This window comes from Haliotis cracherodii, unplaced genomic scaffold, assembly GCF_022045235.1.
Source record: "Haliotis cracherodii isolate W230 unplaced genomic scaffold, xgHalCrac1.p SCAF_4, whole genome shotgun sequence".
In the NCBI taxonomy this organism is placed as follows: Eukaryota; Metazoa; Mollusca; class Gastropoda; order Lepetellida; family Haliotidae; genus Haliotis; species Haliotis cracherodii.
Genome location: NW_027266297.1, coordinates 59,999,437 through 60,023,953, shown reverse-complemented (window position 1 = coordinate 60,023,953; position 24,517 = coordinate 59,999,437). Strand labels below are relative to the sequence as shown.

Below are 24,517 nucleotides of genomic sequence, written 5' to 3'. Positions count from 1 at the left end.
TTCACCGAAGTGGTAAACGTCTAAGACCTGCATCACTTCGGGCTTTCCTCCAACATTAAGCTGACATGCCGCGAAAAACTGGAATACTGTTAAAACCGGCGTAAAACACAACTCACTCACTCACACATGGAAGCAAAATGGTACAATGCATTATGGCGTGTAGGTAGCGCCATAATACAGACCCTGAAACAAAATATATCCAATACAGCCCATTTATGTCTATAATGTTTGGCAAGTCTAGATTACTGCAGTTTCAGAATCTCAAAATCTCAAAATGAAGAAAGCCTATGGGCTCCTTTTTATTATATTTTATAACTATAACTTAACAACTGTTTTTTTTTCTGTAAAATCTGCTCATTTCAGAGACTAGATGTTAGTCAAGTAGACCAAGTAACCCGGATGTAGACTTATGTGTAGGCCCATACACTGCCTATAGAATATGTGCAGTGTCACGACAATGTCTGTTAACGCGCAGGCATATATATGAAATGTATTGTTGGACTTTTAAGGGGTAATGTCTCATTATCCGGGATCACGTTATACACGAAATGTACCTGGTTTTCCACAACACATTCAAATGTGTCATAATATTGGTTTTCCGTTCGCAGGGCTTGGCGGGCCTTTCACTGATTAAATCAAGGGTTGTGACTAATCCGGGTGTGCTGTAGCCAAACTGAAATTAGATCCGTTCCTGAGATGTGTTACTTTAACAATGTGGTATTTGTTGTGTGCTTGATGCATACCAACACCGACATGCCTGTTACCATGGTAACCTCTTTGAAAACCTTTCGGAGTACATACACGCAAGGTAGGTGTGTTTACGAATCAGAGGTCCCAGCACCTATACAAGCAATGAGCGTAAATGTAGATGTTTGACCAAATGTGTGCTTTACAATGGTTAAGAATATATTTTGCGAGATCATGACAATATATGTATACTATGTAAAGACAAACACAGCGGGAATTTTGGACTGGAATGGGTGGTGAGATTGCGATAAAGCGATAACACGAGACGAGAAAGCGATAGTGCGAGATGAGAAAGCGATAACATGAGACGAGAAAGTTATTACACGAGATGAGAAAGCGATAACACGAGACGAGAAAGCGATAACACGAGATGAGAAAACTATAACACGAGACGAAAAAGTGATAACATGAGACGAGAATGCGATAACACGAGATGAGAAAGCGATAACACGAGACGAGAAAGCGATAACACGAGACAGCGAAAACACGAGACGAGAAAGCGATAAAACGAGATGAGAAAGCGATAACATGAGACGAGAAAGTTATTACACGAGATGAGAAAGCGATAACACGAGACGAGAAAGCGATAACACGAGATGAGAAAACTATAACACGAGACGAAAAAGTGATAACATGAGACGAGAATGCGATAATACGAGATGAGAAAGCGATAACACGAGACGAGAAAGCGATAACACGAGACAGCGAAAACACGAGACGAGAAAGCGATAAAACGAGATGAGAAAGCGATAACAAGAGACGAGAAAACGATAACGCGAGATGAGAAAGCGATAACACGAGACGAGAAAGCGGTAATACAAGACGAGAAAGCGATAACACGAGATGAGAAAGTGATTACACGAGACGAGAAAGCGATAACAAGAGATGAGAAAGCGATAACAAGAGATGAGAAAGCGATAACACGAGAAAAGAAAGCGATAATACGAGATGGGAAAGCGAAAACACGAGACGAGAAAGCGATAATACGAGATGAGAAAGCGATAACACGAGATGAGAAAGCGATCTATATCTTATGGTAATATCTACAAAATAATAAGAAATATAAACAAAAAAATATTTCCATAATCATAACACATCTAGATCAAAAGCAGACTCCGTTGTACGATTCCGATAGCCCTGCACCATGACCGTGGAATATATTTATTTTATGAAAAAATAATAATCTAGAAATGCATACAAAAGCAAGTCTAGCTAGCTCAAGCTAGCTCTATTCCTATAGGGAATTTTATTTTATTTTTTAGAGTCAAGAAGGATATTGTGTAATATAAGATTTCAGAGATTAAATGTTAGTCTACGATTCCGGCTATGTCGTGAGTATCGTGTTCATGAATCACTATTAAATAGTGGTGATACCAGGTGTTCGCGAAAAGGTGAGCGTATCCATCGGTGTCATCTGTCACAAACACTTGGAGAGGCAAGTCAAGTGTTCAGCTGAACAACACACACGTGACAAACTACTTCAATATAAGTTCGCCATGCTCTGTTAAAAAGAAAATATACTGAACAGCAAAAGAAACGTCACATCCAAGTAACATTGCATGAAAAGTTGTCATTTAAACATCTGGGTATTTTTTGTCAAAGTTTCTAAAATTTAACATTACCTTGTCCGGAAAAATGAAATTTGATGATAAAAAAACAAAGCAGATGACAGTACAACCGATCACCCAAACGCATCACACCAAAATCCACCCAGATCGGATAACATTCATTCGGTATTGAATTGCTACCACATGCCAAGATTGACAAGAAATCAGCGACACCAGGCCACTGGACGATTGCAAGCTGGACAAACCGCCCGGCAAGTAGCCAATGCATTTCAAGTCCACGTAAGGACCACATACAGGCTCCAGCAACGGTACCAGACTACTAACACTACAGATGACCGACCACGTAGTGGAAGACCAAGGGTCACCACCTGACGTTATGATCGTCAGATTGTGCGACAGCATCTTTAAGATCGCTTTGTTACTGCTGCGGAAACTGTTCGGCCGACCATGGGGACACATCAGCCACACATTAGTGCGGACACCGTGCGTCGACGATTGACGAGCAGACACGTCCACTGTTACAGACCACACCGAGGACCAATTCTGGGACCGTCGTTAGTGGGCAACACAGCACCAGCATTGGTGCCACCAGCAGTGGAGAAGAGTCCTCTCCTCAGACGAGAGCCGTTACTGTATCTCAACAGCAGATGGCAAAGAGAGAGAGAGTCTGGCGACGCCGTGGCGAACGTTATTCGGATGCTTGTGTTGTTGAAAGAGACTCGTGGGGTGGTTCGAGCATCATGGTTTTGGGTGGAATTAGTCTTGCACAGAGGGTCGCCCCTGTGGTCTTCCAGAACATCGGTCCAGGGAGAGGCAATGGTGTCACAGCAGCTCGGTACATTTACCAAGTCTTGACCACACGCTATCCCCCCTTTGGCACGTCGCCGCAACCACGAGTTTCAGCATGATAACGCCCCTGCCCACACTGCGAGAGCAACAAGAGACTTCCTCCAGCAGAATAGTACCAGAACCATGCAGTGACCTACCCTCAGTCCCGATTTAAATCCCATTGAGCACCTGTGGGACGAGATTCAAAGACGGCTGAATGACGTTCGACCAAGGCCGACAACTGCAGCTGAACTGCGTCAGGCGTTCCTCGGAGTGTGGGCTCAAGTGCCTATGGCCTTCATCAACCGCCTCATCCATTCCATGTACCGACGTTGCACGGCAGTCATCAATGCACATGGCGGACACACGAGATACTGACTTGTGATGCCATTTTCTCAGAGACTAGTGTTGTGTTTCACTTTAAGAACATTTGACACTTTAATTTCAACCTTGATGATCAGTTTTGCCAAGTTTCATCATTTTAATATGTCTCAAAGTATGTTAACAGTGTTTGGACAAATAAGGTTTCTCAAAAACATATCCATGGTGACGATTCTTTTCCGGTTCAGTATATATTCATATCTTGTGATAAAACTATACCAAGATTCTGTTGCCTCTCAGTTCCGTCAATAGAACAGAGTGGAAAGTAAAACAATATTCATTCTAACACAATGTCATTCTACCGTGTATTATGGCAACAGCTATATACATACAGTGAGTGAGTGGGTGAGTATGGTTTTACGCCGCTTTTAGCAATGTTCCAGCAATATCACGGCGGGGTACACCAGAAATGGGCTTCACACATTGTACCCATGTTGGGAATCGAACCCGGGTCTTCAGCGTGACGAGCTAACGCTTTGATCACTAGGTTACCCGACCGCCCTCACATACAGTATAAAGTTTAGTTAACAGTAAATGTAGATGTTGCACGTGGACGGCCAGTGTAAATGAGTCTTGAAGGAGGACCGTTAATTTCTACCAGTATAGGCAAATACAGGGAGTCTGTGTAAAATGTATATAACTCCTCGTGAATAAAGAGCTACGCATGTCTAATCACTTAATGATGTGTTGGGCCTTATCCAGATTTAAACCACCGCTCTTACATAGTGAAGCCCTTGTCACGATTTGGTCACAGTGACAGCTATAAATATAGTGTACGTTGTGACCTTGATCAATGTAGGGCTACAGGTATCTAACAACTAGGTCAGGGGGAGAGGGTGAGGGTGGTGCTTAGCGGTGTGTGTGTGTGTGTGTGTGTGTGTGTGTGTGTGTTGGTAGTGTGTGTGTGTGTGTGTGTGTGTGTGTGTGTGTGTGTGTGTGTGTGTGTCTGTGTTGGTAGTGTGTGTGTGTGTGTGTGTGTGTGTGTGTGTGTGTGTGTGTGTGTGTGTGTGTGTGTGTGTGTGTGTGTGTGTGTGTGTCTGTGTGTGTGTGTGTTGGTAGTGTGTGTGTGTGTGTGTGTGTGTGTGTGTGTGTGTGTGTGTGTGTGTTGTGTGTGTGTTGTGTGTGTGTGTGTTGGTAGTGTGTGTGTGTGGGGGGGGGGGGGGGGTGCAGTGGAGGTGTATGTTTGTGTATCTGTGTGTGCGTGTGTGTGTGAGTAGTAAGTGTGTGTGGTTTGTGTGTGTGTGTGTCTCTCTCTCTGTGCGTGCGTACGTGTGTGTATGCAGTGGGGGTGGGGTGGGGGGTGGGTGGGAGTGTCAGTGTCAGCTGAGTGTTGGTGCTGGATACCTAAACTCAGTAATCTCATTCTTATCTCAAGCAGGAAGTCGTGTACTTCACTCCAAGTTTTCCGACTACGGATAATAATGAAAGACATGTTTACAAATGCATGTGGCATTTTATGGCTGTGACAGGAGCAGATTTTAGTCATATAATGTTTGTAACTTTATGAATCCGAGGCAAGATGGTCATCCTCGGGGCACAGTGGATGCTATACTGAGTTGCCTCCCTTAGTTGCCAGGATTCGCTGATGGTGAATTCGGGGTCCGATTATGATCCTGGATTTGTTATATATACTACTCAAAGTAAGTTTAGGAACACCTGATGCCATGGCACATATTAACTATAGTCAAATGAAAGAATGTTTGATCGTGTATGATTGATTATGTTAGATCTGAGTTTAATGAGATTGAATTCTTAATTGACTGAATACGGACAAGATTTTGACAAGTATAGTTAACACAATTTATCTTTTCATTAAGATATATAGTCCTCACCGCTTGAAATAGAATCAAGAAATACCGCAATGATTAATCAACGAAGATAGCTTCGTGAGTGCCAATACCTATTAAGTGATACCGGGTAAGACTCAGCAGTCACGTGACTGCGAGCGGTTAAATTTAACAGTGAAATAGTCAATAGGGCTTTAAATAAATCAAGTTTTTTTCTTTCAGTTCATGGTAGTAATAATTACTAATTACAGCTGACTGTTGTTACCACGTGATAAAAATTCAATGATGATGTTTATCTCAAGCAATGTAGATATTTCTAGAAAAGCGCAATTTGCAATTTTCGTTATAGAATGGCTTGTTTTCACTTTATAATTATAAGCACACACGCAGCTCTCTGCGTTAATTAATCATCGCTATATTTCGTGATTCTGTTTCAAGTGGCGAGGACTATATATAGATTTATGACGTCTAATGGGTGTAACAAGATGCATAGAAACATCGTGGCAGGTTTCAACGTTAAGACAATTCCTTTTGACCCAAATATTAGATTTCATTCACGTTTCCTACGGAAGCGTTTTAGGGCCATTTGGGGTGTTTTTTTTTAAATTTTCTTGAAATTTTAAGATGCTAAATAGAAATTTCAAGATATATAAGTTGAAATTTTAATATGCATAAGTTGAAATTTTAAGATACATAAGTTGAAATTTCAAGATAATGATCATGAAATTTCAAGATACTAAGTTGAAATTTCAAGATACTAAGTTGAAATTTCAAGATAATGATCTTGAAATTTCAAGATAATACTTGAAATTTCAACTCAGTATCTTGAAATTTCAAGATAGTATCGAAAAAATATTTTTTTAAAAACAGTTGTCCCTAAAAGGCTTCCGTAGTTTCCTCTGGATTCAACTTTTGGTAACACCCGCAACTGTGTAATATCAATTGAAGGAAAAAATGTCTTAATATTAATGTCATCACAAACACGTTTACCTGAACTATCTCCGACTAGAGAATAAGCGTTGACAAGCTGTGAACCTCGTACATAAACATCGATACGAAAGACGCAGATTGTTGTCAAAAGGATCCTTTATATAACAGGTCAATTAAAAGGTACCACAATGAACGCGGTACAACTGTTGGGGACATTGGTAGACCGTTTGAAATAAGAGCGGCAAAAGCCTTTCATAAATCGGACAGGGGAATTCCCCACTCCAACCCTGGGGAAAAGCTCTGCATATCACGACCTCACAATGGGCATTAGCAGGTCACTCATGCGAGGCGATAAATATTGGCTCGTTTGAGGCTCCAGAGCGGGGGCCTATCAAGGCACAACTTCTATATGTTCAACCATCCATGACGCCAATACACCACGTTTTCACTTTGCCAAACAGCTACACTTCGAATTCTAATTGATTTAAAATATCTCTGAATTTAGTTAGGTGATTAGGTTCAAGTGCGTGAGTGGGTGTTTAGGTGCGTGCGTGTTTTAATCAAATCTATTTTAATATGTTCAGAATAGATAAAAGCATTTTTGCAAACTTGCAAGCAATTTCCTGAAAAAGTATAAATTTCATTCTTTCTTCCAAGATATTTATTAGATTTGAGACTGGATTTATGTCCAGTAGCATTCACACATACCGTGAAAATACTGGCACCCCACCCTACAAGGCATCTGCAGTGGAATGCGTCGCCACGCTGTGCCATAAGCGAGAGAGTTGAGTTAATTCAGCGTCCTTCGGGGAGTATTTACAGTGATATATCGCCCTGCTTCACGAGGAGAGACAACCCCAAAATAAACCAATAATAAACTAAAATAGTAAAATACCATTGAGAAACCCCAAGGACAGGTTGGTGTCATTATAGCCAAACAACACATAAATACTTTTCTACAATATTTGATTTAGCTACCCGTGAGACTTCCTGGGCAGATTACCTCCCACGTACTTCCCTTGCCCTTGTGTGTTTTGACTGCCGACTATTTGCCTACTGGTTGTTCTTCGGTTGCAGTGTTTTACCTGGCTGATTGTGTGTCATCGTACCCTCGTGGCGAGGAACGCTGCTCATGCTGTCAACCCCGCGTTTGCCTGGCCTAGACGCGATTGTGAATCGGAGTTAAAGAGTACTGTTGACTGTGGAGTGAAATACCATTCAGTCGTTTCATTTAGGTGTGACATGAGTTTAATCACTTGATTTAGCTATCGCATACATAAATCACTTGATTTAGCTATCACATACATTCAATCACTTGAGTAAGCTATCACATACATTCAATCACTTGATTTAGCTATCACATACATTCAATCATTTGAGTAAGCTGTCACATACATTAATCACTTGATTTACCTATCACATGCATTAATCACTTGATTTAGCTATCGCATACATTCAATCACTTGATTTAGCTATCACATACATTCACTCCTTGACTTAAGTAGCACATACATTCACTCCTTGACTTAAGTAGCACACACATTCACTCCTTGACTTAAGTAGCACACACCTACACTCCTTGACTTAAGTAGCACATACATTCACTCCTTGACTTAAGTAGCACACACATTCACTCCTTGACTTAAGTAGCACACACATTCACTCCTTGACTTAAGTAGCACACACATTCACTCCTTGACTTAAGTAACACATACATTCACTCCTTGACTTAAGTAGCACACACATTCACTCCTTGACTTAAGTAGCACATACATTCACTCCTTGACTTAAGTAGCACATACATTCACTCCTTGACTTAAGTAGCACATACATTCACTCCTTGACTTAAGTAGCACACACATTCATTCCTTGACTTAAGTAGCACATATATTCACTCCTTGACTTAAGTAGCACACACATTCATTCCTTGACTTAAGTAGCACATACATTCACTCCTTGACTTAAGTAGCGCACACATTCATTCCTTGACTTAAGTAGCACAAATATTCACTCCTTGACTTAAGTAACACACACATTCATTCCTTGACTTAATACTCAATACTTTTGTTTTTACTCCATAGCTTCCGTAGCGTCAAGGGTCATTAATAATTTAGTGCAAACTGCAACAATCAAGGTGCGCATGAGTGAAGACCCGCCCTGCAGACCCCCACGCGTCACAGGTACACACAGGGCCCCACTCAGCGTTCTTTGTCAAGTCCCGTCGATTAGCCACAACGTCACACAGCTCTGGAATACCCACCACAAAACACTAAACATAGATCGATACGTGAGCTAGGTGTGGCATATCGAACTGGGACAGATGAGACTGAGCAGCGTTTGACACAGACACAGATATCGTACGGCGTCCACGCGTTAGAAGGTAGGTAAGACTAAAAATCACTATGGTTCTCTCCGCTGTGGCCAGATGTTGAGAAACCGATCTCGACCCAAGGGTACATATACGCTGTACACTGGTGTCGTTGTGTACCCAGATGTCACCTCAACACTGCCTCGATCTGACCCACCTGTAACATGAGAACAGCTTACTAGATTCCGATGATCACGAACGGTTCATGACAAACCAGGGACTAATATCATGTTAAGAGACTGGTAATTGTTTAGGAGTAGGAGTAAATAAATGACACAGTTCTATGTTTTTAAAAACAAATTGGGGTAAATTTCAACATTATTTCATATAAGTTTTTTTAGGGGTGTCAAAATAGAATGTTACCGTATTCGACGTAATAAGCGCCCCGCTCTAATAAGCGCCAAGGGCAATATTTGCTAATAAATTGCAAGTGAACAATCCCAATTAGCATCCCTTCCGATTGATCAATGTACACAAGACTTATTTATTTGTGTATAATACGCACTCGTGTGTTATATGCACCCTTAATTATGGGCAATTAAATACTCGAAAAATATATCTGTCGTATATAAACAGTTCAGACTGTCAGCATAAACCACAAAATTTATCTTTTAACTCTGTTTTTTTCCGCCAAAATGATATTCTAATAAGAGCCTCCGATTTCTAATTTTGAGAGCGGCCTGGGCGCTTATTACGTCGAATACGGTACATGAATTTGGGATGGTGGAGGGCATGAAAAATTGGGGATCCACCAAATATGGTACAGCCCCTCGAACAATCTCCGTCCCTATCCTGTAATAAAAGACTAGTCCCTTAATATTCCTTTATCAATACATGAACGGGTAATTTCAGTATTTCGTTATGTTCACTATATATTTTATATAAATGTTTAGCTTTCCTACTCAACATTGATTCACTATTAATCTTGAAATTAATACGCCTCCAAATTAATACGGCTACTGACCCCTAGCCAAAAATGTGACTCAATATCAATGTGACTCCCCCACCCCATCCCAGTGGAATGATACACATCCTTACCTTAATCCAACCAGCCAGCAAATAGCACTGCTTATTAGCACTGTGTAAAACACTTCCGTAACAACAATAAACAGTGTTTTCCTAAAAACAACACACAGTTCATATTTTTATTCTGTTGACTGGCATTATGGAAGTTCAAAGGCAATAAAATAATTGAACCAGCAACAGTTCACTGATTGGAGTGGTCAATGATGCCTAGTTTGACACGAGTGGGTAGAACTCTTGACCCCAGCAGCGATAACTCACCAAGCGCCCATTGCGTAACTCCTATTCTTTAAATGACATTGTTAAGGACTTGTTACAATTGCTGCTCAATAAACCGTGTTTGTGTATATATTCAAGTTGGTATTTCCGCGATCCAAATTCTGCAGTGAGGCCGTCTCATTTTTGATAGTCATTTTGGAGACATAAATGCGAAGTTTTTATTAATGTGAACAAAGACCACTCGCAATTTTCCCATTTATTTCACGCTCACGTTAATTTACAGTATGACTTAAGAAGTGTTACCGTATTTGACGTAATAAGCGCCCCGCTCTAATAATTCCATTCTCCCATGAGGATATTTGTTAATACATTGGCTAGTGAACAATCCCAATTAGCACCCCTTCGGTTTGATCAATGTACACAAGACGCGTGTGTTAGATGCACCCTATTTATAGGCAATTAAATTCTGGAAAAATATATATGTCGTATATATAATCATTTCAGGCTGTCAGCATGAACCAAATTCATTTTTCAACTCTGTTTTTTCCACCAAAATAATATTCTAATAAGAGCCTCCTATTTCTAATTTTGAGAGCGTCCTGGGCACTTATTAAGTCAAATACTGTATTTGTTAACGTGTACTAAGTAATCTTTTTGCAGATTACATCCACTCCATAACCCCTCGGGCAGAATGCATTTAACAGCCAAGGCTGTCATTAGGATTAATGTTGTACCTTCAAAGTATGAAAGACTTACATAGAGACCTATTATATCTCCACTGTCCAAATACCCTCAGGTTTGTAATTACAAATATGGGTAGACCGATATGGTATCTGAAATCAGTATCGGAACACATCTTAGGTAACTTGCATATACAATAAACTACGTTTATAATGAACATACTGACCGATATAACAAACTTACTTTTAGTCTCGGCCATTTGTTGTATATATGTTGTATATATGCTTATAACAAACTACGGTTATTACGAACTAAAATTAGTGGTCAAAGCCTGAAATGATACAAAAGAAAAGTCTGTGCGTATTGTTTGTATTATATTTTTCCAGAATTTAATTGCCCATTATTAAGGGTGCATATAACGCGTATTTTATACGAATAAATAATTCTTGTGTACATTGATCAATCGGAAGGAATTGGGATTGTTCACTAGCCAATATGTTAGCAAATATCAATGTGGGCGCTTATTACGTCGAATACGGTAATTATTATATGAAAACTTGGTATGAATGTTATATCATGATAACTTCCCCTCCGTTTGAAACGGTTGGACCCCAAACGTGTAAAATATAATAATTATGGCTTAGATAGACAATGTATATTAAACTGGTAGTATAGTAAATAACAAATGTTATAGTCTCTTTGGTATGAGGAAATATAATGTAAAGTTCTTTTACTGTTATCAGGGAATTTGGATGTTGAATCTGGCTGGTCCAGGCACTCTGTACTGGTGGTTTTTGTGATGTAGGAGGCCTTGAGATAGTTCCACATCTTGGTTTCAGGTTTAGGATAGTTGGCTGTGTCCATTCATATAATGATTAGATCTACAACAAGTGCTTTTATGAGTTATCATGGTGTAACATTTATACAACATTTCATAAAATTATAGTTCAGCAAGTAATACATATCATCAGGTAAAATACATATACAAAATATCAGTAGTTTCAGAAATAGTTTTTTAGATTGATGCTAGACTTAGGTGATCCCATCACATACTACTCAATAAGACAAACGTTATGTCTACAGTTTTATAGATTGCCTTGAACTATTTTATTTAAGTAAATCTGTCATCACCTATATTAGAATAACATTCAGCAAATACTTCAATTTAACTTGAATTTAGATTCATTAAGGACTAGCCCATAATACAAGCTCGTCTATAAGTGATATCTTAATTTCTTTACAAGCACCCAGTAAATATGTCAACAAGATTAGTGCCAGTCCAACAGGATTAACAGGATTAAGTATTCCCCTCTGTCTAGCCATTCATTAATCATAGAAGATCCGGGGTAGAATATATCTTCAGCTTTGCCATAAAATGCAACTATACTTATCATAAGAGGCGACTAACGGGATCGGGTGTCCAGCTCGATGACTTGGATGATGCATGTCATTGTATCCCAATTGCATGGATTGATGCTCATGATATCAATCACTGGATTGTCTGGTCCAGACTCGATTATATACAGACTGCCGTCATATAGCTGGAATATTGCTGAGTGCAGCGTTAAACAACAAACAAACAATCAAATCAAAATCAGTTAGTAATTAATATTCACATATGCAGTAAAACGTGTGGGGACTGGAATTAATTAATCATTAATTATTATATCCAGACATACATGCATACAACGTTTCTGAAAGTTGTGCATTTGTTGGTGTTTGGAGGTGTAGTTGAAATGGTAGGGGGAGCATTCTTTATTCAAAACTTCATGATGGAGCCAGCAAGGGGGTGGATGTTCAGATCAGACGTCTAAGGCCCCGCGATTCGCTGTGCAGAGTTGCGTCCCTTGGACACACCAGAAACCTATGATTGCGTGTTCGAATCCCGGTTGACCCCGATTATGTTTCTAGGTTTGTCAGCACCATACCCGTGCTTGTGGGTTTCACCAAAGTGATAAACGCCTTAGACCTGCATCACTCCAGGCTTTCCTCCCACATTAAGCTGACACAAAAGAGGGCAGTCGGATAGCCTACTGGTTAAAGCGTTCGCTCATTAAGGCAAGGACCCAGGTTCGATTTCCAACATAGGTACAATGTGTAAAGCCCATTTCTGGGGTTCCCCGCCATGATATAACTGGAATACTGTTAAAAGCGGCGCTAAACCCAACTAACTCAAATCAGACATTGATATTTTTGTCATACTAAGGTATTATTTGATTCCAGTCATTGGGGTGTTGGAAGTGTACAAAAGTTAGTTGTGCGTTATACAAGTTTCCTAAATCAGTCTGCAGCTGTGTTATATTGCATTACATATTTGTTACTGTGTGTTATAGGCTTGGCATTGGTATAAAATAAAACTGACATTGTTTCAATGTTTCAGGCACATTGCCAATTACAAAGGTTGAGAATGGCTGTTCAAGAGCAACTTCCCATTAAAGAACTGTGTCGACTTTGCAAGAAGAGCTGTACGGAACCAAAGTTCCTGCCCTGCAAACATGCCTTTTGCAAGGCCTGTCTCCGTTTCCAGATTATAACTGTACCTGCAAATCTTCAATGGGAAGGGTTCAGCTGCCCCTTCTGCAAGAAGTACACCAAGGCCATTGATCCGGACCAGCCTCTGACAGCATGGGCTGACCAGTTCCCAGACAGATGGCAGCCAAAGAAAAAATTCACTCCAAGAGAGTTTCCAACAAAACCACAAATTGCAACAAAACCAGAGACACAATTCATGGACAAACCAAGTGAGGCCACCAGATCACCTGAAGCATCTTTGGTTTCTGGTGCATCTGGTTCCACCAGTAGAATTGGATCAGAGCCGAATGAGTCACCAATTACCATCTCTCGTGATTCATCCGTGGACGAAGGGAGTTCGACAAGCATATATGGATCAGTGACCTCAGAACCAATGTCACCAACACCTACCTCAGAGACATCACTTCCTGCATCACCTCTGAATCCTGAACTGGCAACACCATCACCTTCCAGTACCTCGGGGACATCACTCCCAGACTCACAAACAGTTCCTGAACCCGCCATACCATCACCTATCAGCAACTCACCATTGTCTGATATGACCGATGGACCAGAAGCAACACGGCCTTCTGAAGCAATGACTTCTGTACATTCTAAAGGACAGTCTGACATTCAAGGTACTCTTGATATGTTTACCAAAGGGACTGATAGTGAAGAAGAAATGTGTATGATCCACCCATGGAAACCAATCCTTCTTTCCTGCAAGAAATGTGTCAGCTTAGCTTGTGGTCAGTGTTTGACTGAGAGTCACAAGACGTGTCGAGCTGAAGACTTTGACCCATTATCTGAAGTATGCTCACTTCCAGACGTGTCCAAGCTAGTGGATGAGACCCATCGGGTGAGTTCATTTAGTGATATATGGACTTCAAGTGCAGGGAATCTTGAACAGACCAGGGTAGAACTGAGAAAGAGGATAAGTCAGATTGCAGAGAAGATGATCCAGGACATTGAGAAGGAAAAAGTGCAAATGGTCCAGAGGGTCCAACAACTGTACCACGATGAGATCTGGAGACTGAAGTCCGGCATCAACCCATCTGAGAGTCTGCTGAAGGAGGTCAAGCAGGTAAAGCACGACACCGAGAGTCTTTCCAGTCATCACCCAACTCAGATCCTGTTGAGGGCTGACAGCATCCTGGAAAAACAACAAGCGCTGCTGGAACACCTGGGAACTGTGGACTTTGCCTGTGTTCCTCCAGAGATCAACTTTGTGGAGAACAATGTGTTTCATGTCAGCCTGGGGGACCTTATCGTTGATCCAGGTTTCTACCCTAAACATGATGTTGGTGCTGTCCAACTGGAAGTGGAACTGTCATCAGTGGCGATAGCAGGTGATGGGGACAGCACTGATTCAGCTTCCAGAGATGGTTCAGATCCTGGTGTAGCCTCAGGTCTGGGTCAAACCTCACGTCCAAAAAAGAAGAAACACTCTCTCGCTAACTTGTTTTCCCCAGCAAGAAAACCAGAAAAGAACAGTAAATTTTATGTTGATGCTCAATGACTGTTCCAATATGATTGCATTCCGTCATCTCCAAGGCTCCACACAGCGATACCTGGTTAATGACGTAGTTAAGGACTGACCATCATTGTATATAAAAGGTCAACGCCAGAGAAAAATCAGTAACAATTAACCACCGATTCTTATGGGTGTAAAAGACAAAATAGTGTTGAAAATAATTAATATATGAATGTATCACAGAAAATCAGTGATGACACCAGGTGTTCGTGAAAAGGGTGAGCATGTCCCGCTCTACTGGTAGAACCCACCACTCACACAATTTGCATTAGGTGTTCGTTGCCTAACCGCACAGCAGTAGTACTGCCTTACGATGACAGCCAGATAATCCAGCAGTGGACCAGACAATCCAGATAGTGTGTTTGATGCATACTGGGCACCGATAGCGCCCTATTGCTGATACAGATTCATGAAGATACATTGTCATAAACTATATGTATGAAGCTGATGGAGATACAGGGAACGAGGAGTCTCTGGTATGGTTCTCATCAGGGAGACTCCTCCTATGTGGCCTGCAAGGAACATGTTTTGTTTTGTTTGTTTGTTTGTTATTAAAGCCACACTCAGCAATATTCTAGCTGTATGACGACAGTCTGTAAATAATCAAGTCTGGACCAGACAATCCAGTGATTAATATCATGAGCATCAATCCAAGCAGTTGGGATTGGTGACATGCATCAACCAAGTCAGTGAGCCTGACCACCCGATCCCGTTAGTCGCCTTTTACAACAAGCAGAGTCACCTTTTACGGCAAGCATGGGTTGCTGAAGACTTATTCTACCCCGGATCCTATCTCAATGATGTCTGACTGATGTCCCCATCATGCTGTCCCAGGACAACAACCAACTCACTGTGATATTGTGTTTTATACTCATTAATGTTCCACCTTGACATGTTGAAAATAAATACTTGAAAATACAGGACTGTGTTCGTCTTGACAGTAATGCACCATGTTTGTCTTGACTTTGTTTGTTGTTTAAAGCCACACTCAGCAATACTCCAGCTATATGACGGCAGTCTGGCCCAAACAATCCAGTGATTGACATCATAAGCATTGATCCACGCAATGGGGATACGATGACATGTATCAACCAAGTCAGCGAGCCTGACCACCAAATCCTGTTAGTTGCCTCTTACGATAAGCATAGTCGCCTTTTTTAAGGCTAGCATGGGTTTCTGAAGACCTATTCTACCCCGCATCTTCATGGATCTGTTTGTCTTGACAGTATAGCACGACATGTGTCTTGACAATACAGCACCATGTTTGTCTTGACAATACAGCACCATGTTTGTCTTGACAATACATCACCATGTGTGTCTTGACAATACATCACCATGTGTGTCTTGACAATACATCACCATGTGTGTCTTGACAATACATCACCATGTGTGTCTTGACAGTACAGCATCATGTGTGTCTTGACAGTAGAGCACCATGTTTGTCTTGACAATACATCACCATGTTTGTCTAACAATACATCACCATGTTTGTCTTGACAGTACAGCACCATGTGCGTCTTGACAATAATACACAAACCAGTCTGGCCAACCGATCGCCCTTATAGCTTATAACAGGAAGTGGCCGAGAACCTACTGCGACATCAAACATCTCTCACTCACTCACTCACTCACTCACTCAAATGACAACCAGCAACAATAGACATTGAGAAATTGCAACAATTTTATTAATTGGTCTTCTTTGAAGTTTTCTTTGAAGTCTGCACAGAGATATACTTTTTGAAGCCAGTCTGGAACAGCTGGTAGTATGTGAAGTACAACAGGAAGAGGACAAAATGGCCGCAGGAGTAGACCGATATGAGGACCGGGAATAAGTCTGGCAGTCTGGCTGGTGCCTTGACCACCTGACTGACCACAGTGAGTGCACCTGCACCCAGGCCTGACATGGTAAACTGTAAGACAAATCACAGAAAAGTCAGACACTTCCAGAAACGACAATCTGTTCATTATGGAGTGAACTTAAAATCAATTTGAAATTATGCCCTTATCTTTTCAAAAGTGTTCAAAGTCAAAATGTAATGTATTTGTTTTGTTTGTTTGTTGTTTAGTGCCACACTCGGCAATATTCCAGCTATATGACGGCGGTCTGTAAATAATCAAGTCTGGAACAGACAATCCAGTGTTTGATACCATCAGCATTGATCCACGCGATTGGGATACGATGACATGCATCAACCAAGTCAGTGAGCCTACCACTAGATCCTGTTAGTCACCTCTTACGACAACATAGTCACCCTTTATGGCAAGAATGGGTTGCTGAAGACCTATTCTACCCCGGATCTTAACGGGCCAAATGTAAAGTAAATTCTGAATCACTTACATGTTAAATTGAACACAGTTGGGCATTCCTGCTTCAGTATGATTTTACTCCACGATCAGCATGTACAAATAATCGGCCATCACGACCATCCGATTGTCATAGGTCAGCTCTTGAAACAAACGTGGGTACCAGGTATCTGGCATCCCCTCAGGGGGTTTCTGCTTCAGATTAACCTCAATTACAGGCATCCATCAATAACCATCTTCCCAAGGCAAGGGAGGTAACTGACTGTAAAAGTCCAGTTTCTGCCCTTGCCGAAATAGGCTGGAATTTCTGGGTTCGATCGTAGCACCACCAGTGGCTATTACGAGTTATGTCCCTTCTAAGTCCTTCTAACTGACCAATCAGATTCCACCTCTCACATCACTTTCATTTGCTTCAGATAAAATGGTGTCGCCGTGTGAAGATGATCTGATCAATAATCAAGATACAGTCAAGTCCCGTTAATCCAACATTGTTGGTTGCATATGATTATGTCGGATTAACGAGAATGTCGGATAAACGAAATTAGGTAGTATCAACATTCGTGATCGAAAGTTGGACATCCTGTCAGTAATTTCATTGGTCGGTCAAAGTTCGCGAAAGGTCGTTCTGACGTGACCTGTAATGGGATGTCTTAAGCGGTAGTGAGAACTTGTATCCGATTTAAATGAGATTGAGGTAATCTAGGCATGTGATTAATCCTGTTTTGTGTATTTAAAAAATTAATTGTTTATGGTTAAGCAAGTTTATCTGTGCAGCCGTTGAAATATGCAGCTACTCGCCGACTCGTCTTGCATCAGAACACGGGCTGTGTACTCGAGGGCAGATGACCACAGAGTATGCTGATCACTGTGTCGGATTAACAAGACTGATTAATGAGTGATTTCAGCATTTCGTTGCAAATTAGGTGTGTCGGAGTCGGTGTGCGAGAATGTCGGATTAACGGGTCTAAATAGCACTGATTAAATCGGTTCCCATCATTTGTGTCGGATAAAGCCGATTGTCGGATAAACGAGTGTCAGATTAACGAGACTTGACTGTATATATTGTACTAAAACAGATCTTACTTCGTGAAGTGGATAAGTTCATGTGAGCACCTTTATTAAAAACATGAAAAGATTTGGAAAATATCTGTTGTGGCTAAGTTGTAGGTCCACATGCTTTACAAATCCTGCAATCGACCGAAATTTGGACAGCAGATTATGAACTGGATGTCGATTTCATTACGCTATTTGATTGGACTCCATAATTCCAGCCTAGTTCGGCAAGGGTGGAAACTGAACTTATATAGTCAGTTATCTCCCTTGCCCGGGGAAGATGTCAGTAAGAAATGAAATGACATGGGTTTTGTCCACTTACAAGTATTTTCACTAAGGTTTTCCCTGCTCCCTCCGCCTGCTTGTTGGTGTAGGCTTGTTGACTGTACATCATCACTACAGTATACAGTACAGTCAGTCCCACTGATGCCAGCAGCAGCCCGTCCTTCACCAACAGTGGCAGCATACTGCAACATCACACAACATCATCACTACTGTATACAACACAGTCACACCGACGCCAGTGGCAGCATACTGCAACATCATACAACATCATCACTACTGTATACAACACAGTCACACTGACAGCAGTGGCAGCATACTGCAACATCATACAACATCATCACTACCGAATACAACACAGTCACACCCATGGCAGTGGCAGCACACTGAAACATCATACAACATCATCACTACTGTATACAACACAGTCACACCCACGGCAGTGGCAGCATACTGCAACATCATACAACATCATCACTACTGTATACAACACAGTCACACCGACGGCAGTGGCAGCATACTGCAACATCATACAACATCATCACTACTGTATACAACACAGTCACACCGACGGCAGTGGCAGCACACTGCAACATCATACAACATCATCACTACTGTATACAACACAGTCACACCCACGGCAGTGGCAGCACACTGCAACATCATACAACATCATCACTACTGTATACAACACAGTCACACCGACGGCAGTGGCAGCATAATGCAACATCATACAACATCATCACTACCGCAAACAACACAGTCACACCGACGCCAGTGGCAGCGCACTGCAACATCATACAACATCATCACTACCACATACAACACAGTCACACTGACAGCAGTGGCAGCATACTGCAACATCATACAACATCATCACTACTGAATACAACACAGTCACACCGACGGCAGTGGCAGCATAATGCAACATCATACAACATCATCACTACCGCAAACAACACAGTCACACCGACGCCAGTGGCAGCGCACTGCAACATCATACAACATCATCACTACCACATACATTACAGTCACACCCATGGCAGTGGCAGCACACTGAAACATCATACAACATCATCACTACCACATACAACACAGTCACACTGACAGCAGTGGCAGCATACTGCAACATCATACAACATCATCACTACTGAATACAACACAGTCACACCGACGGCAGTGGCAGCATAATGCAACATCATACAACATCATCACTACCGCAAACAACACAGTCACACCGACGCCAGTGGCAGCGCACTGCAACATCATACAACATCATCACTACCACATACAACACAGTCACACCGACGGCAGTGGCAGCATACTGAAACATCATACAACATCATCACTACCGCATACAACACAGTCCCACTGACAGCAGTGGCAGCATACTGCAACATCACACAACATCATCACTACCGCAAACAACACAGTCACACCGACGCCAGTGGCAGCGCACTGCAACATCATACAACATCATCACTACCACATACATTACAGTCACACCCATGGCAGTGGCAGCATACTGAAACATCATCCAACATCATCACTACCGCATACAACACAGTCACACCGACGGCAGTGGCAGCATACTGAAACATCATCCAACATCATCACTACCGCATACAACACAGTCCCACCGACGGCAGTGGGACCACGTGCCATACGATCTGATTAGGGAACTGGAGTGAGTGAGTATAGTTTTAAAACCACTTTTAGCAATATTCCAGCAATATTCCAGCGGTGGATACCAGAAATGGTCTTCACACATTATACCCATTTGGGGAATCGAACCCGGGTCTTCGGCGTGACGAGCGAATGCTTTAACCACTAGACTACCCACCACTCCTGAAAGCAACTGGACATTACCTGAAGGTTGAGATGACCATGAACCACACGCTGGCCAGGGGGAAGCTCGGGGCCAGGGCAGCCAAGGGCCTGCAGTGAAAATCTCCATTACACATGCTTCAGTTGGAACAGTTAATTCACAACCACCTGGTATCATTCATGTTAATATTTCTGTTTTTCTGAACATTTGCATTTTAATTTTATTTGAACCTGATTATATTTTACAGAGCTACAATCACAAAGGGGAGGGATGGTTCAAGATGAACTTAAGAACTCACTTATGTTTTGCATTTATGGAGGTACATTTGTATGTTTATAACACCATAATTGAAAAAATATGTTGAAGTAAATTCTTATTGATAAATGAGTCAACAATAAAAACATAAAAACATAAAAACATAAAAAATGAGTTGTCATTAATACATAAAAAAATGGAGACAATGACACAAAATCAGTGATATCGTTCAGTGGAATAAGCAACTTGAGCAACATTTAAAAAAATTAGGAAACAGTAGTCCACAGGTTGCTTTTTTAAGTTTATAGAAATATAAATGCAAAAATATTGCTTGGTTAGCCAATCAAACACCATGGAATCACTTGCAATTTATTTTATGTACTTACACCGCGGCTAGGAGTATGGACTTTTCATGGACTTGGAAGGAGAAGAGGAAAAACACTAAAGACGAATTAATCTGAAAATACAGAACACATGATAATGCTCTCAATTAGTCTCAGAGCATCCTCATCTGCCAGGTCCAAAACATGATCAAGCAAACATTGCTGTGGGCATTCTGAGTCAACTTGCTTGTTAAAACAGAAAAACAGTATTAGTTTAAACATGTAGATTTTGATTTGTTTGTTTGTTGTTTAAAGCCGCACTCAGCAATATTCCAGCTATATGACGGCGGTCTGTAAGTAATCGAGTCTGGACCAGAAAATCAAGTGATTGATATCATGAGCATCGATCCACACAATTGGGATCGATGACATGCATCAACTAAGTCAGCGAGTATGACCACCTGATCCTGTTAGTTGCCCCTTACGACAAGCATAGTCACCTTTTACGGCAAGCATGGATTGCTGAAGACCTATACTACCCCGGATCTTCACGCGTCTTAAACATGTAGACAGCACAGACATATCGTGGTGGTCCTTTGTTCAGCATTGTGGTCACAAATCAGGTGCACTGTGTCGTGATTTAATGCGCATGATACAAAAAGCTTGACTCCCAATATTTTCTTAGTAGCAGAGAATGAAATTCGAGTGAGTGAGTTGTGTTTAACGCCGCTTTTAACAGTGTTCCAGTTATATCACGGCGTGTCAGCTTAATGTGGGAGGAAAGCCCGAAGTGATGCAGGTCTCAGACGTTTACCACTTCGGTGAAACCCACGAGCATGGGTATGGTGCTGACAAACCTAGAAACATAATCTAGGCGCACCGGGATTCAAACCCACAATCATAGGTTTCTGGCGTGTCCAAAGGACGCAACTCTGCGCTTTAGACGACTGGGGCACCCGTGCCCACCAATGAAATTCGAGAGCACACTGTTCCGTTTGGGGTAATAATTTAGCAGTCCGAGTTTGACTTCTGGGTGTGGAATTGGCCCACGAAAAAAATACACATAGTATATCCCCTGAATTGTGACAAATACGCCAAATTAGCATCCTCTGTCACCAAGTCAAGGCATTGTACCTATACCCTTCTCTTAGAAAAACTTCTTTAAGAGGCATTTAGAAGTTGGAGTACTAAGTAAGGACAACTATCTTTATTACAATTAGGAGGGACATTTCGGTGTAGGTTCTAACACCGCTTGCTTGACAGCATTGTTAGAACCTCCACTGAAATGTCGCTTCTAATTGTAATAAGGTTGTTCATCCATATATCTTACCCTTACTTCAGTTTCTCAAGAGTTCATTCCAGACCGGCACGCAAATGTCTCCACATTAGTTATTAAATGAGTACGAGAGTTGGGTTCCATCTGAATGTAGGAGGAAACCCATACAGTGACAGCCGAGAGTGTGACAAGCCATGAAAACCAGCACAGATTGGGGCACTAAACCATGATCAGTGGATCCTGGCCATTCTAAGGGCTGCAACTCTGCAAACCAATTATGTCTCCCTAGATGACTTGGCCACTCGAATCCATTCCCAATATGACGTATGGTGACTTGAAGCAAACTCAAGTACCAATAATGATCAAGCTTTATTTGATAAAATCAACACTGAGGTACACCGAGGGCTTTTTAGTGGAGGGCAATGTCAAATATGGTGTATGAATCTGAGTTAGTTAGTCAGAATGTTTACACATGTAACATGTAACAGATAACAGTGCAAGAACACTGTGTATAGGACGCACTACCACAGAACGTCTGTATAAGTCTACAGGTCAACTCACGAGGCCTAGAACACTGTATAGGATGCACTACCATAGAATGTCTGTACAAGTTTGTAGGTCAAGTGATAGAACACTGTGTATAGGATGCACTACCACAGAATGTCTGTACAAGTTTGTAGGTCAAGTGATAGAACACTGTGTATAAGATGCACTACCATAGAATGTCTGTACAGGTTTACAGGTCAAGTGATAGAACGCTGTGTATAGGATGCACTACCACAGAATGTCTGTACAAGTTTGTTGGTCAAGTGATAGAACACTGTGTATAGGATGCACTACCACAGAATGTCTGTACAAGTTTGTAGGTCAAGTGATAGAACCCTGTGTATAAGATGCACTACCATAGAATGTCTGTACAGGTTTACAGGTCAAGTGATAGAACACTGTGTATAGGATGCACTACCACACAATGTCTGTACAAGTTTACAGGTCAAGTGATAGAACCCTGTGTATAGGATGCACTACCACACAATGTCTGTACAAGTTTACAGGTCAAGTGATAGAACACTGTATAGGATGCACTACCACACAATGTCTGTACAAGTTTACAGGTCAAGTGATAGAACACTGTATAGGATGCACTACCACACAATGTCTGTACAAGTTTACAGGTCAAGTGATAGAACACTCTATAGGATGCACTACCACACAATGTCTGTACAAGTTTACAGGTCAAGTGATAGAACACTCTATAGGATGCACTACCACACAATGTCTGTACAAGTTTACAGGTCAAGTGATAGAACACTCTATAGGATGCACTACCACACAATGTCTGTACAAGTTTACAGGTCAAGTGATAGAACACTGTATAGGATGCACTACCACACAATGTCTGTACAAGTTTACAGGTCAAGTGATAGAACACTCTATAGGATGCACTACCACACAATGTCTGTACAAGTTTACAGGTCAAGTGATAGAACACTCTATAGGATGCACTACCACACAATGTCTGTACAAGTTTACAGGTCAAGTGATAGAACACTCTATAGGATGCACTACCACACAATGTCTGTACAAGTTTACAGGTCAAGTGATAGAACACTGTATAGGATGCACTACCACACAATGTCTGTACAAGTTTACAGGTCAAGTGATAGAACACTCTATAGGATGCACTACCACACAATGTCTGTACAAGTTTACAGGTCAAGTGATAGAACACTGTATAGGATGCACTACCACACAATGTCTGTACAAGTTTACAGGTCAAGTGATAGAACACTCTATAGGATGCACTACCACACAATGTCTGTACAAGTTTACAGGTCAAGTGATAGAACACTGTATAGGATGCACTAACACTAACACATGAGGCCTAGAACGCTGTATAGGATGCACTACCACTCAATGTCTGTACAAGTTTACAGGTCAACTCACGAGTGCTAGTTTGAAGTTCTCGATGGTTGGCTTGGTCAGCACATGTAGAGATGATGGCAGCAGCATCATCAGGGTAGAACCGAGGCTGAAACAGAGAATGGTCAGTCTTACTGTAGTGATCCACCCCGTGCTTCAGTCTTACTGTAATGATCCGTCCCGTGCTTCAGTCTTACTGTAATGATCCATCCTGTGATTCAGTCTTACTGTAATGATCCACCCTGTGCTTCAGTCTTACTGTAATGATCCACCCTGTGCTTCAGTCTTACTGTAATGATCCACCCCGTGCTTCAGTCTTACTGTAATGATCCATCCCGTGCTTCAATCTTACTGTAATGATCCACCCCGTGCTTCAGTCTTACTGTAATGATCCATCCCGTGATTCAGTCTTACTGTAATGATCCACCCTGTGATTCAGTCTTACTGTAATGATCCACCCTGTGATTCAGTCTTACTGTAATGATCCATCCTGTGCTTCAGTCTTACTGTAATGATCCATCCTGTGATTCAGTCTTACTGTAATGATCAACCTGGTGCTTCAGTCTTATTGTAATGATCCATCCTGTGATTCAGTCTTACTGTAATGATCCACCCCGTGCTTCAGTCTTACTGTAATGATCCATCCTGTGCTTCAGTCTTACTGTAATGATCCATCCTGTGCTTCAGTCTTACTGTAAT

The 24,517-nt window shown here is 41.5% G+C and overlaps 2 protein-coding genes across 3 annotated transcripts in view; one reads left to right on the top strand and one right to left on the bottom strand.

Moving 5' to 3' along the window:
- Positions 1 to 759: 759 nt before the first annotated feature.
- On the top strand, positions 760 to 15,463 carry LOC139479027 (immunoglobulin A1 protease-like). 2 transcript variants are annotated; one of them, XM_071261764.1, is made up of 2 exons: positions 760 to 808; positions 12,913 to 15,463. In XM_071261764.1, the coding sequence occupies exon 2, from the start codon at positions 12,940 to 12,942 to the stop codon at positions 14,560 to 14,562; it is 1,623 nt and encodes a 540-aa protein (XP_071117865.1). In that variant the 5' UTR covers positions 760 to 808; positions 12,913 to 12,939; the 3' UTR covers positions 14,563 to 15,463. The 2 variants fall into 2 exon arrangements, with proteins under 2 accessions (XP_071117865.1, XP_071117864.1); XM_071261763.1 differs by lacking the exon at positions 760 to 808 and adding an exon at positions 8,407 to 8,621.
- A 781-nt stretch (positions 15,464 to 16,244) lies between these two features.
- The window catches only part of LOC139479075 (dolichyl pyrophosphate Man9GlcNAc2 alpha-1,3-glucosyltransferase-like), a 31,855-nt gene continuing 23,582 nt past the window's right edge, over positions 16,245 to 24,517 (bottom strand). Inside the window, exons 10-14 of the mRNA XM_071261828.1 lie at positions 23,843 to 23,927; positions 20,686 to 20,756; positions 20,086 to 20,154; positions 18,257 to 18,401; positions 16,245 to 16,487 (exon numbers count right to left, since the gene is read on the bottom strand). Coding sequence (XP_071117929.1) covers positions 16,263 to 16,487; positions 18,257 to 18,401; positions 20,086 to 20,154; positions 20,686 to 20,756; positions 23,843 to 23,927 — 595 coding nt within the window. The 3' untranslated portion in view covers positions 16,245 to 16,262. The remainder of the gene's footprint in view (positions 16,488 to 18,256; positions 18,402 to 20,085; positions 20,155 to 20,685; positions 20,757 to 23,842; positions 23,928 to 24,517) is intronic.

Coding starts and splice junctions, on each gene's coding strand:
- LOC139479027 (XM_071261764.1), top strand. CDS start 12,940: ATGGCTGTTCAAGAGCAACTTCCCATTAAAGAACTGTGTCGACTTTGC.